Source organism: Equus caballus, chromosome 18, assembly GCF_041296265.1.
Source record: "Equus caballus isolate H_3958 breed thoroughbred chromosome 18, TB-T2T, whole genome shotgun sequence".
Classification (NCBI taxonomy): domain Eukaryota; kingdom Metazoa; phylum Chordata; class Mammalia; order Perissodactyla; family Equidae; genus Equus; species Equus caballus.
This window is the reverse complement of record NC_091701.1, coordinates 11,403,346-11,421,131: the sequence shown is the minus strand read 5'-3', so window position 1 is coordinate 11,421,131 and position 17,786 is coordinate 11,403,346. Positions and strand designations below refer to the sequence as shown.

Here is a 17,786-nt window from a genome sequence, read left to right as displayed (position 1 = left end):
CTAGGTGCCCATCAAGGGACGAATGGATAAAGATGTAATATATATACACCAAGGGAATACTACTCAGCCATAAGAAACAATGAAATCCGGCCATTTGTGACAACATGGGTGGACCTTGAGGGTATTGTGCTATATGAAATAAGTCAGAGGGAGAAAGTCAAATACTGTATGATCTCACTCATGAGTAGAAGATAAAAACAACAACAGTCACATAGAGATGGAAATTGGATTGGTGGTTACCAGAGAGGAAGTGGAGAGGGAGGAAGGTGAACAGGGTGATTAGGCACATTTGTGTGGTGATGGATTGTAATTAGTCAAAAAAAAAAAAAACTCAGTTAACCTTAAACAGAGGCATACAGGTGGGCCTCACGTTAGGCAATGGATGTCTTACTGAAAAATCAGTGTGAATCCTCTTGGAAAGACAGTAATAGCATCCAAAAAAGAAAAAAAAACAGGGCACAAAGTAAATAGTCTTATTGCCAAGCATAACATTTCCAACTACTACGTATTTAATTCAGCAATTTAAAAGAACATGGCATGGGGGCTGGCCCAGTGACATAGTAGTTAAGTTCCTGTGTTCTGCTTTGGCGTCCTGGAGTTCACCAGTTCAGATACCAGGCGTGGACCTAGCACCGCTCATCAAACCACGCTGCAGCAGCATCCCAGATAAAATAGAGGAAGATTAGTACAGATGTTAGCTCAGGGCCAATCTTGCTCACAAAAAAATAAATAAATAAAAGACACAGCATGAATCTAGTCCTCATCACCTATAGTGTAGTCTGATTCCAAATAGCACCCCTTAACCAACTTCCTAATGTCAAAATAGCATTTCTGCTAAGTTCCTTGGATGTCACTGCTTCCAAAGTAACTAACTCCTGAGGTCTCCTAAAAGCACAAGAAATTGCACCTCTGCAAAAAAAGAACTGCACACACAAAAGAGTTCTTCATAAAGCCTTCAACCCTGAGCCAGCCATTCAGCTTTAGCACACGTTATACAGAACGTGCTTTCTTTACCAGCTATACACCAGGCCACATGATCAGCCTGCAGGGCCACACCAGCAACCAGTAAACAGTTATTGTTTCTGGAAAGAATAAGGCTCAAATGTGGCCACCGCAGCTGCCCAGCCAGCCGCACCACAGGTGACACCAGGAGGCCGGCTCCTCACCCAGTGATTCTGTTACACAGCATGCGGGGCCTGGGTGCCAGCCAAGACTGGCAGTAGTAGCTCGAGTCCCTTTGCTTTCTGGAAGTTAAAGTCAGACCCTGTTGGTCACTTAAACCCCCTTTGTGGTTCAGGGAAAGAATCCCTCTCTCAGAACTCTTAACTTTGTTTGGAGACTCTGGTTAAAATTAAAGACTTCTAACCCGGATTTGAAAAAGTGAAACAGCTGTCCTGTTTATTAACCATAAATGACTCCGTATATCGGATCCTTTCCTCTGTTTTTTTTTTTTCTTTCTGCTGAATTAAGTTTTATTTGATGGAGAGTTCACTTAAAAGGTTAAGAGAGAGTAGAAAGCATGTATAGACTGTGAATGGAAAAACTGCTAAATCTTTCTCCAGAATATAACAAAGGAAGCCTCTTTCTAAAGATGAAAGTGCTCAGGCTGCCACCTCACAGCACAGCCAGCACCCAGCGTCAAAATCAGCGTCCCCAGTGGTCCCCAGACTCAACTAACCCAACTGTGCCCACCACCTGCACCCTCATGGAGACCAGCATCGCGTGGAGGGGCAGAGAGGTGGCAGGCTTGCACTCACATGAGAATTTAGTTGACGCTGACAATAGTGTGGCCTGGACGAGCGGCTGGTTGTGCATGATGGTCGCATAGCTCTGCACCCAGACCCAGCAACCATGCTTTGCCAGCAACCTGTAGTACTTGGTGGTTGCCTACCCCTTCACCAGCACTGATGGAGAGGCAGAAGGCAACTGGTGTGAATGAGCTCACTCTGGATCAGCCCCAAATGCAATCCCTGGGGGTAGGAGTGCAGGTCCCCTGTGAGCCCTAATAATCGTGCCAGACAGGATGAATTTATCCCAAAGTGAATTGATTGTCTTGTTAATTTGCTTCGAATCCTCTGGTCCCTCACCATTAGCAAGGGAGGAAACACTTAAATTGGAAGGATTCCCCAATACTGTTTTCTAACTGAGAAGGTGGGGTCTAGGCAGCTGAACTCCTTTGCTCATGTTCCCTTTCCCGAGAGATTTCAGCTCAAAGCAAAACTGTATGAAAAGCCAAGGGCGTCAATGCACATGAGCCAAGCGGGCTAGCTTCACTTTTTGTTTCCGTCTTTAGTGAGGTCTGCGTAGGGCGAAGCATATGAATAGGAGAATGAGACCCCTCCCAGGAGGATTCCGTCCAGAAACTCGCCCTCGCCTTGTGCGAGCTGCCTGCAGATGTTAGAGAAACAAGTTGGGGCCCAGGGTTGGAGCAGCCACCAGCAGGGCCTCAAATACCACCGTACTCAGAGGGTTCCCACCCATCCACAGGCTGTAGACTAAAGTCACGCCCCGCCCTGGGGTGATCCAGGATGCGCTGGAGTTGTCCCAGTGCTGAGCGTTGTGGCATCTTACACAGGTGGTGAGTGCAGCGCAGGTGGAAGTTGCTGTAACCGTGCACGTGGTGGTACAGAGTCTTCTCAATCAGGTCCTGAGGTTTGTACCCCATCAGCTCTGCCACTGTACGGAGAGAAATCCCTGGGGGATGAGCGCCAAGTGTGGCTGTGCCCCCTCCACCCCAGACAGCAATCTCAAACCTGGGTGCCCACCTTCACTTCACGGGGTATGAGGGACACAGAACGACATGACTTACATGCATCTTAGATTTTACTTCCACGTAGGAGCATTACTGCATTCATACTCTTTGTAAGACATTCTCTGTCATTTTGCATTGTTTATGGTATGTGGTATAACATGTGAACTGTATTTGTTAGTGCATAGCAAGCAGCTGTCAAACATAATTAGGAATTCTCTGGTGATTGAGAGGTGATATTTTAAGCATATTATCTTCTAACATAGTAGTTTAATACTTATACATGGCCATTTTACTGTATTTTAATTATGGAAAATATCTTCATGACCTTTTGACAGGCAAAGATTTAACAGACCATAGAAGGAAAATTAACCTTAAAATGTCAATAATTGCTCTATGTTAAAATTAAGAACTGTATTCATCAATAGACATCATTGAGTGAAAGAGCTCAGAATATGTTTATAATACACATGCACGTGCGCGCGCGCACACACACACCCCCCGCACATCCTTGGTTGTATATCTAACCCAATCCAAAAATATGCTACTGACTTGAACAGACACTTCAGAAATGAGAATATCCACATGGCCAGTAACATGAAAAGGTGTTGAACCTCATAAATCATCAAGAAAATACAAATTGTAACCAAAATGTGATACTTTTACACATCCACCAGAATAGTTTAATGAAAAGATTGCTAAACCAGTCATTGGAGAGCATGTAGAGCACACACTGCTGGTAGAAGGGAATACATATTGATCTAACCATCTTGGAACACTGTTGGCATTATCTACTAAAGGTGAACATGTGTGTATCTTATGATCCAACAGCAGAAATGTGCATCAGACAACATACAGGACATACATGGCAGCAGTATGTTTACATCCTCAAACTGGTAACATCAAATGTCTGTCAACAATAAATGGATAAATAAACTGTGGTATATTCATATGATAGAATACTATGTAGGATGAAAATGAGCGAATTAGTGCTTCACAACTATATAGATGAATATAGAAATATAATATTGAACACAAGAAGTCAAACCTAGAGACACATATGTATGATTCTTTGTATATAAAATTCAAAAACAAGCATAACCAATCTACGGTGATAAAAGTCAGACGAGTAATTACCTTTGGGGAGGTAGTCTTCTAGAAAGGGGAGAGAAAAGATACTCCAGAGGTGCTAGTAACAATATATTTCTTTTTCTGGTTGGAGGTTAAATGATTGCATTCATAATGTGAAAATCAGAGCTGTACACTATGACATGTATGCCTTGTGATACATAGTTTACTTCAATGAAACTGTTTATTTAAATAGTAACTTATGCCAGACTTTTAGAGAAAAATTAAAGAAATGCTTCTATCCTATTGCTCTATTTTTTTATTGAGATAAACATTGATTTATAATGTTATATAAACTTCATGTCTACATCATTATATTTTGATTTCTGTGTACACTACATCATGTTCACCACCCAAAGATTAATTACCATCTGTCACCGCACACGTGCCCTTTTATTCCTTTTGCCTTCCCTCCTCCCCTCTTCTGTATCTATGTTTGTTTGTTGTTGTTGTTTTTATCTTCCACTTATGAGTGAAATCATGTGGTATTGACTTTCTCCATCTGAGTAATTTCTATTGCTCCTTATTTTAAAATTTGAGTTTCATAAAGTGTTCAGAAGTGCTGAATATTCTTATTTACTTATTTGCGGTCTGCACAGATTTATAAATTTAGAGATATTGAAAGATGTGATAATCTTAAAGTTTAGTATATGGGCCAGGATTATATTTTGAAACAGAATTATAGCTACTGATTTTTTAAAACAGATGTATATCAGTTTCTAAACTTATTTCTAACTATGTTCTAAAGTAAAAGTTCCTACGAGATGTAATATTACTGACTAGAATATTTATCTGTAAAGAGTGAATTAAATGGAGCATTAGATCCTGACCTTTTCCTGGTATTCTCTGCATTTTGTCATTTATTACAGCATGAATCTAGAGAAACATTATTGGGATTTAATATGGTGAATTACAGAGCATGCAAAAATTTGTGGAAAGCATGTGTAGAACATCACACATTCTTTCGTTTGGACAGACCACTTCCACCTCAAAAGAATTTTTTTGCCCATTATTTTACATTAGGTTCAAAATTCCGGTATTGGTAAGTATTGCTTATGCATTAATGCTTTATTGTTGGATTTTTCCTCCGTTTAAAATAAGGGTCTAGTTTATTGAACCATGGAATCTTGGTTACTCATACATACCTACTAAGTCAAAAATCTCCCTGGAGTGTGGCCCCTTTGTCTCTGTTGGCAAAATGTTCTGTCGGTTCTTGTGATATAACTAGACTTGAGAAACCTCTTCCATTGACTATATTCCAGGTCATTAATTTCTAAAGCAAATCAACCATATTTAATTATTTACATTCTAGACATGTTATCATTTCCATTGGTGTCTTTGTTAAATATTTACAATAAAACTTTTCTTTGTTCTAAGAAACTTTGATTTGTAAAAACCAAGATCTCTTCTGCATGAGCTTACAGTTACGTTGCTTTTTTTGTGTATGAGTTGTCAAACCCTTTATTGTAAAGAGTTCAAAACAGCTATTGTGCAAAATCAGATTTGGTCATTGAACAATAACCCCAAGTTCCTTTTCCTAAAGTTGTCTTATTATTTATTCTTGATAGCTTTTATTTTCTCCTGAAGACAGCAGTCTTTGGGGGATAACTATAAATATGAAGAAGCTCTAATTAGTTTTGCCTATGGAATTCTTGAAAGACCCATGAAAACTAGTTTTTAAATGGAATCTGGTAAGAGTCACATAGAAAAAGCCATTCATGATCTTCTGGTAAAACAAGTGTTATTTATTTTTGTTTGTTTCTGCTTCACAAAATAAGATTTTCCATCTTCAATAAATAAAACCTTTTACCATTATTTGTTAGATTAACTCATGTTATATATTCATGAGGAAAATATTTAGATATGGCCCAGAAAAGATATATATTGTAAACCTCAAACATTTATAAATGCCCAGTTTGTAATCTCAGAAAAAAATTACAGCATAAAGCTTAGTACAGGATATTCTATTAAAAATGCATGCCCCACCCAAAGAAAAGTAGTAAAGGTAGCCCAAAAATTTCAGTAGCAACACTTAAATAGAATTAGGAAAATATTGACCACCAACAAAGCACAGCAGATTCTTAACGTGGTTCTTGTTTAACTCCCCTGTTACCTTCCTAAAAGCAATTTCGGGAAAAGTAAGGTGGTAGTACTTATGAATTTAAAGGTAAATAGAGTATTAGACCAATGGTGAAAGTCAAGGAAAAATCAAAAAGCTTTATCTATTGGTAATAAATCTCAGCAGGGACGGAAGAAATCTCCAATGAAAGAACAGTACAGACCATAACAGTATTCCCTCAGTAAACTTAATTCCTAACTAAGTGACCACCAGGGTTATATACAAGGGCTACACTTAATCAGAGCTCTTTCTTCCCTCTGTCTTTGAAAATATGACATACACATAAATATACACACACCATTTCACTTGGGCAACAAAGAAATTAATAGAATGTAGTTACCAGCCTTCAACTATAATTCAAACAGGTCTCAGATAGGATGAGAAAAAAAAAGGAATTTACCCAAACTATACCACAGCAAACAGAAAATCTAGTCATGAGGAGTATAAATAAAAAAGACGGTTAAAGAAACCAATTTGGGAGAAAATCACCACTGAAACAGAATGAAATTTCAACCATAGATAATAATAAAAACAAGCTCCAAGCTCAAGAACAATCTAATAAGAAAAAATATTGGTGGGGAGGGGAGCAACACCTGCCATTCAGGCTATTGGGGGCTGACAGATTGTACATTTTTAACAGCTTTATTAAGGTATAATTGACATGCAATAAACCACCATATTTAAAGTTTAAGATTTAATGTTTGGAGAGAGAGATACATCCATGAATACATCACCACAATCAAGATATCAAGCATATCTACCCCAAAAATCTCTCTCATACCCCTCTCTAACCCCTTTCTCCCATGCTGCTTTGTCCCCATGCAACCATTGGTCTGCTTTCTGTCTCTATAAATTGGTTTGAATTTTCTGGGATTTTATATCAATTGAAGCATATATATTATATATATATATATTCTTAGTGTGGCCTCTTTTCCTCAGCAAAGTTATTCTGAAATTCATCCATGTTGTTGCCTGTATTGATAGTTCATGTCTTTTTATTGTGGAATATAAATATACCATAATTTGTTTATCCATTCACTTTGTTATGGATATCAAGTGGGTTGTTGCCCAGTTTGTGTTGTTTCCAGGTTTGGGCTATTACAAATAAAGCTGCTGTGAACATTCATGTGGAAGTATTTGAATGGACGTTTGCTTTAATTTCCCTTCATTAAATACTTAGGAGTGGAGTGGCCAAATCATATGGTAGATGTATGTTTAACTTTGCAAGAAACTGCCAATCGTTCTTTCAAAGCAGTTTGTACCATTTTACGTACCCACCAGCAGTGTAGGAGAGTTCTGGTTCCATCACATTCTCATCAATGCCTGTCATTATCTTCGTTTTACTAGTGTCTTCTGAAGAGCACAATTTTGGTAAAGTTCAGTTTACCAATTTGTTCTTTTATGGATAAATCTTTGCCTAACCCAAGGTCACAAAGATTTATTCCTCTACTTTCTTCTGAGAGTTTTGTGGTTTTGGCTCTTAATTTGAGTCTGTGATCCCTTTGGAAATAATTTTTGTATATGCTGTGAAGTGTGGATTAAAATTCAGTTTTTTGCATATAGATATACAGTTATTCTAACACCATTTGTTGAAAAGATTACCCTTTCTTCACTGAGTTGCCTTTGCACCTTTGTTGGAAATCAAGTGTCTGTATTCGTGTAGACTTAATTGTGGACTTATAATAAGTCTTAAACTCCGGTAGTAGTCGTCCTCCAACTTTGTTCTTTTTTAAAGTTGTTTCGAATGTTATAAGGCCTTTTCATTTCCATCTGAATTTTAAAATTAGCTGATCAACTTATACAGGAGAGAATTCTAGGATTTTAATTGAGATTGTGCTGAAACTATAGATCAATGTCGGGAGAATTGACATCTTAAAAATACTGAGTTTTCTGGTAGTGTATCTTTTTATTTACTTAAGTCATCTTTTATTTCTCTCAGCAGTGTTTATAGTTTTCAGAGTACAGGTGTTTTACATTTTTCTTGAATTTATCCTTAATTATTTCATATTTTGATGCTATTATAAATGGCCTTTTTTCATTTTAATTTCAGATTGTCCATCGCTATTAGATAGAAATGCAATTGATTTTTTTATGTTGATCTTGTTTCCTGAAACTTTGCTCACCTCACTTATTCTAGGAGCTTTTTTGTAGCTTCCAGCAGAGTTTCTACCTAGAGAATAAAGACAATTGTAATTCTTCCTTTCTGTTCTGATTTTTTTCTTTTCCTTTTCCTATTGCCCCAGCTAGAACCTCCAGTACAGTGTTGAATAGTAGTGGTGAGAACAGATATCCTTGTCTTGTTCTTTATCTTAGGGGAGGGCATTCAGCCTTTCACTCTTAAGTATGATGTTAGTCGTAGGCTTTTCCTAGATGCCTATATCGTGCATGTTGAGGGAGTTCCTTCTATTTCTCAGTTGCTGGAAGTTTTTATTAGGTTAGAATATTGGTTTTTGTCAAATACTTTTTATGCAACTGTTGTAATGATTATATGGTTTTTCTTTTTGGTTTGTTTATATGAGGAATTACATTGACTGAGTTTCAAGTGTTAAACCACCCTGCATTCCTGGGATGAGCCCTACTTGGTCGTGATCTATTACTCTTTTTATGTATTATTTTATTTGATTTGTGAAAATCTTGTTTAGAATTTTTACATCTATGTTCATGAAGGATATTGCTCTGCAGTTTTCTTGTGATGTAATTGTTGGGTTTTGATATCAGGGTAGTTTAGGCCTCATTGAATGAGTTGGGAAGTATTCCCTCATTTTCAATTTTCTAGAAGAGTTTCTGCAGTAGTGGTTTTATTTCCTTTTGAATTTAATAGGATTTACGGATTAATCCATCTGGGGGAAAGGTTTTATTTATAGGAAGCTTTGAACAACATGTTCAAATTCTTTAATAGATATAAAGCAGTTCAGGTTTTCTCTGTCTTCCTGAGCAAGCTTTGGTAGTTACATTTTTTCAAGAAGTTTATCTGTTTTGTCTAAGTTGTTGAATTTTTTGGCATAAAGTTTATAATGTTTCCTTATTATCTTTTTAATATCTCTAGAATCTCTAGTAATGTCATTTCTCTCATTGTTGATATTAGTAACTTGTGATTTCTCTCTTTTTTCCCTGACCAGCCTTGAGCTAAAGGCTTATCAGTTTGCATTATATATTTTCAAATTCTGTGAATATCAAATAAAATTTTTCTTCAGACTTATATATAGCTTATGGGCCACCTTTGTCATATACTAAGTCTTAAAGAAAAAAAAGTGACCAAAAGCTATTAAACTTAGCCAAGTTGCCTTTCAAGTCTAAAGTCGATTGATAGACATAATTAAATATACAAAACCTCAGGGAATATAGCATCCGTGAGCTCATCTTGAAAAAAATCTTTTAATAGTAAAATTAAGCCATTCAAGGGATAAATCAAAATGACTCAAGAAGAATTTCAGTAAAAGCAAATCCTTTCAATATAGAACTAATCCTTGACAATGTGAGAAGTATGATTATAGAATAGAATTAAAATGGTATAAACTTTGACAAAGTAAAAGTAATAATATAACTAAGGAAAGAAGAGGAAAGAAGGGACTAGTGGAAGTAGGAGATTCCACATTAACAAAAATGAAAACATTAATAACCAACTCCTTAAGGTTTTCCTAATGTTTTCTCTCTCTCTCTCTTTTTTTTTTTAATGAATGGTGGTCTTTTTCTTTTAGTTCAGGGAAAATCAGTATAGTGTCGTTTTCATTAAAAGTGGCATATGTAGCATAATCACATTGTAATAGAATTATGTCTATATTTGGAGCCTTTTCTATGTGTATGTAGTTTCAGAATGATTTTTACCTGCTCATATGGAGATTATATCTTAGGGGTTAGACTCCTACTAAATTTGGGGTTTTTTTCCCCTCTTTTTGTTATGCTTTTCTATCTTGCTTGAATTCTTTATAATAAGCTTATATGTATTTTTTTACCAGTTGGTATTTTCTCATTATTCTAAAGATAAGTATCTTCCTGTCAGAATTTAGTGTTCTTAGGTTATGGTACAGTTTTGCATTTTGTTCTAATAACAATACTAAACCCCTGAAGAATAATATTATAGATAATATGAAATACAAACTTTTAATTACTCCCTCATATTTCAATTTTATCTTTATATTTTTATTATGAAATTCAACTTATTAATCCAACCGTTTGAGTCCTCTTCACTGGAAAATTAATGCATCAGTCAGGGAAATAGAAAGCCCCTTTGATTTTTCAAATAAAAGCAATTTAATTGAGGGAATTGGTTAAACAGATGTTAGAAAGGCTGGAAAAGCAAAAGGAGAAGTAGAGTTTTGGAGAAGCAAACAGGAAGAATGGGTAATGCTTAAGAATCAGAAGCTTGTATTCCTTCTGGGCTGGAGTCCGCAAGCCTAGACCTGCCACTGCATTATGTTACAGCCACTGTCACTTCAGTTCTGGATCTGCTTTGATCAGGGATGGTACCGTCTATAAGGTCCTGTTTCTCCCTGTGTCCTGGCCCCACTATTGTTATAGCAGCTAGCAGCATCTGTCAGTCTCCTGCTTTTGACTTGCTCTGCTTTCTGATCTCCCACCAGAAAAAATACAGAACCTAGCAGAGAGTCAACTTGCAAAGGAACCTAGAAGATAGAGTTTGTTGACTCACAGCCTCCTACAAAACTTAGCAGAGCACAGAAGGACAGGATTGAGACCTATGACAGCTCAACTAACATTAAATTAAATTAGTGTATATAAGTAAACCATATATGTTTATAGTTTTGAAGTTTTGTCTTTGTAGTCCTTGAGAACTTTAAAAACATATCCAAAGCACTTTTTAATAATCAAAATGATTAATAATTTTGTAAGTGAAGTAGTAATGGCAGCATGTCAGATGTTTATTTGGACACGGTCCTATCCCTAATGGTATGCATTAAATAAATAGGTTTTTTCTCCTCAGAATAAGCAATGGTTATGAATATTACAACTATTGTAATACTTAAAATGTAATATTATTTAGACTGAGATATGGAATGCAGAATATCAAAGAATTTGTTACTGTCTCTACCAACCACCTCATACACACACTTGTATTATCTCTGTTCCAAAACATCCAGGCGATTAAAGTCATTGTTCTAATGTGGAAATACAAAACAGTGGTGAACCTTAATTTGTTACCTTGTTCATAATTGCAAGTATAGTTTATCCTTCTTAGAGGAAATATATTTTCTTAAGAAACTTCAAGTTGGGTAAGTTTAAAAATCATGGTAATGTTTCTGACTTTTCCATTGAAACTTCAACAGACATGCTGTATTCACATTTATCTATACTTTTCCATAGAAGATGGTCTTAAAATTGCTTGCTTAGCTTTAGAAACCTATATTTGGCTGCTTTTATATGTATTAGATATCTACATATGTAAGTGGTTGTGTTTGATATACTAGATATTTATGTTCATCCACCCTTAAATAATGTGACATGTCAAGTAACCAATTATCTGAGAACCAAGTTTTTATTAACAAATTTGGTCTGAACACATTGGTGTACCACGGAGGAGGATCAGTTCCCGTGCATAAACAATGTGCTTGCTAGACAAATCAGCTTCAAGACAAATTCCCTATAGTGCCCAACTCACAACCATATTTCTGTTCTTAGTTCCTTCCTATATACAAAAATCCGGAGTTGCCTGTGTCTGGACATGGAAGGATTTGAGGATGTAACCAGTCTTCATATCTATGATCATTACCAATAGACAAGGAAGAAAATCTTGCCCAAGGAAAGAACAGTTCTTCAAGATCAAGATGTTTCGGGCCCTTCCTAAGGAACAGTAGAGACACTAGCTAAACCACAGGCCTATAGAGTAAGGGCAGGGCTTAGATGAGCTGGGACATAGCAACCTATCTCTGAGTCTAGAGGGAATGCCTTTCCAGGGCTTAGCAGAGAAGAATTCCTCTCATGCAAAATTATTTCTCATACTCACTCTCAAATAAAGAAGTATCTGAAAATGAAGTGTCTATGGAACACATCTTTGTTCATAAATGGAAGAACTGTAATTAAGCTTCAGCCATTCAGGTAGAATTGGAATGTAGTCCAGTCTTTCTTTCTTAACTTCTTCTCCCTTTTCTCTGCTAAAAAATTTTGTCTCTTATGAAATTGTAATATAATCATGTTGTGTATAGTCATTTTATCTTATAATTTTCTTTAAGATTTTATTATTGTGCATATTCATGTATTTCAGTGGGAGAACTGAAGTCCAGTCAGTTCAGTATGGCAAAGAAAAGGCAAATAAAGACAGGGTATTTGCAAGGTAAGCCACTTCTATTTCAGTATTTGAATTTTTTTTAACAGAAAAAATTATTAAAACTCTTTTTCCAGACACGATTACAGAATCATCACCTGATCCTTTCTTTAGTTAAACTATAAATTATGTTGAGGGGATAATGAAATAGTTTGTCTAATTTATTCTTTTTTTTTTTTTGCATGAGTTAAATTAACCTTGTGCCAAGCTTTGTAGCTCTGTAGGCTGAATCAAATATTATATTATTAATACCGCATTTTGTTGGAAGCTTTGTTTCCCTTTTTTAATATTTTTCAGAAAAATAATGATTCTTTTCGTACATTATCCAGCCCGTTTCCGTATCATATTGTTAAGAAGTAAGTTGGTTTTTATTTGGGTGCCATTTAGTTATCTTCATTTTTTTACAATCTGTTGTAGCCAGTTTGCTTTTTAACAAGTGAAATGACATGATCAGATTTATGTTTTAGAAAATAATTTTATGGGCAAGGATAAAGAATGGATTAGAAGTAAAGACTGGGTACTCAGAGACCAGTCAGAAGGTTACTGCAGTAATCCAAGTGGAAATAATGAAGGCCTGATCTAAAACATTGGCAATGAAATGGAGAATACGGAACAAATTTGGGGAACATTTTGTAGGTAGAACTAGCAGAAGTTGTTGACCAATTGGATGGAAGTGTTACAGACAGTAGTATCTGGAAATACTGTCAGATTTGAGTGACATAAAATAGACGGGATACAGTAGAAAGAACAAATTTGTAATGGAAAAAGGAGTTAAATTGGCACAGGTCTAGTTTGAGATGCCTGAGCAACACTCTAACAGAATTATCTAATAGATTATTAAATATTCAGATGTAGAGCTCTGAAGGAGGAAGAATGACCAAATCGGTGGCAGCAAATATTTATTGAAGACCTACTCTGCTGAGCATTGTTTCAGGCCCTAGGAATACAATGAAGAACAAGATAGACATCTTGGCCCCGTGGAGCTTAAATTCTAAGTGATGCCACAGATATCTAATATAAGTAAAGGATTGAGCCATGTGTCAGGAAGAGTAGACTGATAATAGACCAAAGCGAGCAAGAATGGTAGAGTTGATGGTTGGGGAGGTAGGCAGCAGCCAGAACTTCTATGACCTTAAGTTAGAATTGGTTAAGGACTTTGGGTTTTAAGTGGAAGCCAGTGGGGGCTAAAAGCATGAAAGGGATATAAACTCATGCATTTTTAAAAATCTGGTAGAGTTCTTATATTTTAGAGTGATAAACTGAAGTATTTACAAATATCATATGATTTCTAGGATTTGCTTCAAAGTAATTGGGGTGAGAGGGTTAGTAAGTGGTAGAGATGAAACAAGATTGACCATGAAGATAATTGTTGAACTTGGGTCCTGAGTACGCAGAGTTTATTAAACTATTCTCTCTGCTTTATTTATGTTTAAAATGTTCCATAATAAAAATATGGGGGTTGGGGGAAATTACTCTGGCTACTGTGATAGGATCAACTGTACGGGGATGTGAGTGGAAAGAGGTTGACCAGATCTAATGTAATGTAATAGTGGCTAACATTTGTTTTGTACTTCTCTTTGCCAGGCAATTTTAGTATATTAGCTCACAATCACTATGACTCAATGAGGTAAATTCCATTACAGATGAGAAAACTAAGCACAGCAAGTTTGAATAACTTGCCTGAGATTGTATAGATAGTAAGGGATGTAAGCAAGATTCTAACCTAGGCATTCCAGGTCCTTACCCACACTTTTAACCTCTGCAGAGCAGTTTTTGCTATGAGATAGGTGAATGTTGACTCCTTTCCTGTCTCGGAAATGTGAGAGATGGTCTTGTTTTTTGTCTGTCTCCCTCAGCAGAGTGTAAGCTCTATGAGGGCAGTTGTGTCTGCTTGGTTCACTGCCATAGCTCCAGCTCTTTTAATCTCTCTGACGTGGTAGATGTTTTTTAAATTCAGTAAAAATGGCTTGGAGAGGGCCTGGCCCCGTGGCCGAGCAGTTAAGTTCGCGCGCTCTGCTGCAGGTGGCCCAGTGTTTCATTGGTTCAAATCCTGGGCACGCACATGGCACTGCTCATCAAACCACGCTGAGGCAGCGTCCCACATGCCACGACAAGAAGGACCCACAACAAAGAATACACAACTATGTACCAGGGGGCTTTGGGGAGAAAAAGGAAAAAACTAAAATCTTTATAAAAAAAAAAAATGGCTTGGAGAGGATAAGTCCTTAAAGTAAAGAGTACATATGTTTGGCATCTACGTTTATGATGGATATAGTGTCTATTCTCTGTTAAATATAAATCGGTGGATAGGTTATTTCAGAAGGGAGGAAAAAAGACAGAACACAGAGATGCCTACCCTAATAGACACAGCTACTGAAATTAATTCAGAATCCTCCCTTTCACAATCTTAGATAGCCTTGATTCCAGTTAGAAAGCACTAAGCACTTCTTATCAACTTCATTGCTGTAATTTAAAATATATTTGTTCTAGTTTTTAGTACTATAACTTAATTTCATCACTTCTTTCAGACTTTTTCATATCAAAATAAATATTTTTCTGATTCTTTGCTGTTAAAACTACACCATAACAAAATACTTAACACCTTTTTCTTCTTTTCGTAACAGCAAACTTAACTTTTTTCTTGCTTGATATAATATTGAATTGATTTGATAATTAGTTATCTTGTAGTATGATGTCTTAATGTGAATACCAAATCATAGGTGCATTTGTATATTAATGTTAATATCATGCAAATGACTTTCTTTATAAGTGTTAATGTTTTAGCATTTTGATCATATCAAATTTTGGGAAATATACAAATATACCTGCATCTTAGTTCTTCGTTTTGTATATGCATTATTAAAATGTGAAATTGTTTTTTGTTTTGTTTTGTTTTTGTGGCAAGGGGTAGATCTTTATTTAAGGAAAGAATGTTCAGGTGGCAGGTGGGAGAAGAGACACTCCAGAAAGTATGGGTGGCTCTGCCAGCCCCCAGGGGCCCACTGCCTACATCTCTATGGACCTGAAATTATTTAACAGGCTCTTTTATAAAACAAACATGCATTATTCAGTGACTACTAGAGCTAAAATTCCAATATGGTAAGCCCCAAATAACTGCCTTGTTTCTTTTGTTATGCTGGTATTGTATGAATCCTCCTTGAACTAAGTCATCAGCTGTGACAAAGTTTTAATAGGACTGTTTTAATGATCCTGTTAGCTGTGAAATACTAAGCTTTTCTGGGGTTGTTTTTTATAATATATCAGAATCTTATTGTGATGACCTGATGCGTATCTACCAAAATACTCTATAATAAAGATTTTAGCAATTATTGAATTAAGTTATTCTGTTAAAGTAGTAGAGAATTCCACAGTTCTTGTCCACTTGGAATTTTAGTTGGCAGTATAAATAGAAAGAAAAGACTTCTTGAACTTTTCATGTGAGGTCTTTTTTCCCAGCAGTAATAAATAAGTTAATTTACTTTATTTTTCTGATATGTCAACTCTTTGAATTGCTTTCATACTTTTTCAGTTGCCATATAATATCTAAGAGAAAGCAAAAGAATGTTCCCATGCAACAGAAAAATAAGGTACCATGGTCAGAAAATAAATTTACCACATTGCAGACACACTGATGAAGTGTGGTATTTTTTTCTCTGAAATTTCCACACTCAACAGGAAACATAGACAGCAAGCTTGAGTGGGTGGGTCTCTGAGGTTAAAACTGTTAATATAATAAAGTACCTAAAATTTAGTTTTAAATGCAAAGCATTTCCAACCTGTTTAGTTTATTAACAACAGTAAAGTGTTCTGACGCTTTATACTAGGTGAGTATGACTTTATTTTTTCCTCCTTCAAATGACTTTTTCCCTCTCTTAAAAAATGAAAGTAGTTGGTCTCCTGGCTGTGGTTAGTGAACTCTTACAGTTTACATTTAGTAGTCTAAATATAAGAGAAAGAATAGTCTATTAACATTAAGAATTAGTGTTAATAGAAGAGCCATACTAAGGTTTCTTTTAATAAGCTTCATTTAAAAAATCTAATGCCTGAGGTAATATACTTTATTTTCATTTTATTGTGACTGATTAGAATATTTGCACGGCCGTGTGAGGGAGCTGGATTAAATGGTGTCCTGAGTTGTCTTCAATTCAGAAAATCCTGCAGTTTAAACTCAGGATAATAGAAAATGTTCATGCTTAAATTACTCTGAATTCACTTATGAAAAATGAAATCTGAATCGATGCCTTTTTTCCTTAATTGATAACATTGTAACTCTTTTAGAAAATATTGAATGTTCTTAAATTAAGGAGATGTCACTGGGCCAAACTGTAAAGGTTTTGGCTATGAATACCTGAAATGATAGGGCGCTTGTGTGATTTCGATTCATAAATAATTTAAGTTACTTGTGGTTTAGTAAAATTAATAGACTAAATTGCACTGAAAATTTAGATACTCATAAATCATAAAATTCAGGAGGTAGGGAAGGACCTTAGGATCATACATTGTACTAGTAGATTTAGATATTTAGATGTTGAAACTTAAAGTCATTTGTCTAATGGAAGATCAAAACTACGATTCAGGGTTCCTACTCATCATTATTTTAATGCTTCCCACTATGTACATAAATTCTATGGAGTACTCTTGGTCATTGTTACCACGCTTTTTAGTTCAGTCTGTTCCTATATGCTTCAGTGAATTTATTACTGAAATGTGACCACGCTTTTTAGTTCAGTCTATTCCTATATGCTTCAGTGAATTTATTACTGAAATATGGAACTGTCAATTTACAAGATGAGTTATTGTGTATTTTTATATAAATAGTTTAATTCATTATATTACCTTCCGTGTTACTCTGCATGTCAAAAAGCTAAGCATTCAAATAGATGTCATATATTTTCCATGAATTTTGACCACTATCTGAATTTATATATAAAAAAGACTTTAGTTGTTGACGCACCTAAAATTCTGAGGGTTTCTGATCTCTGCAAAGATCAATATCTTTTCTGAAAAGATCACTTAGTTCTCTTCTTTATCCCTATGATAGCTGACAGTATGTAGATAGATAATAAAAGATTCTTCTACCCCCCCCCCCCCCACCAAAAGACAGAATAGTTAACCTCCCAAATGTCTTTTTTTTAAAGAAAAGCAATCCACTGGCTTACTATATATAAAAAGGAAAAAATTATAAATAAAATGTCATATAAATAATTATCATTTTTTCCCTGTCCTCATTGAGGCAGAGGATCAGAGTTTAGATGTAAGGACATTCAGGAGATAATATGCTAGAAATTGTTTGATACATCCCAAGATAAGCTAGAATTTGAGAAACTCTGGAATAGGAGTAGGCAGTATCTATAATGCTGATAATACCTGAGAAAACTTTTGTTAACTAACTGCTCCCTTGCTTTTTTTCTTTCTCCTTCCTTTTCTTGTTTCTTTTCTTTTTCTCTTCTTTCCTATTCTCTCTTTCACTTTGCCTATCCTATCTTTCCTTCCTTCTTCATATAAAGCAAATT

At 35.7% G+C, this 17,786-nt stretch overlaps 1 protein-coding gene across 5 annotated transcripts in view; it reads left to right on the top strand.

Annotated features, from left to right (window-relative positions):
• PTPN4 (protein tyrosine phosphatase non-receptor type 4) overlaps positions 1–17,786 on the top strand; it is a 220,415-nt gene that overhangs the window by 154,233 nt on the left and 48,396 nt on the right. For all 5 annotated transcript variants that reach the window (XM_001492520.7, XM_014732416.3, XM_070241778.1 and 2 more), the window contains 2 exons: positions 4,747–4,919; positions 12,214–12,282. In XM_001492520.7, coding sequence (XP_001492570.1) covers positions 4,747–4,919; positions 12,214–12,282 — 242 coding nt within the window. The remainder of the gene's footprint in view (positions 1–4,746; positions 4,920–12,213; positions 12,283–17,786) is intronic.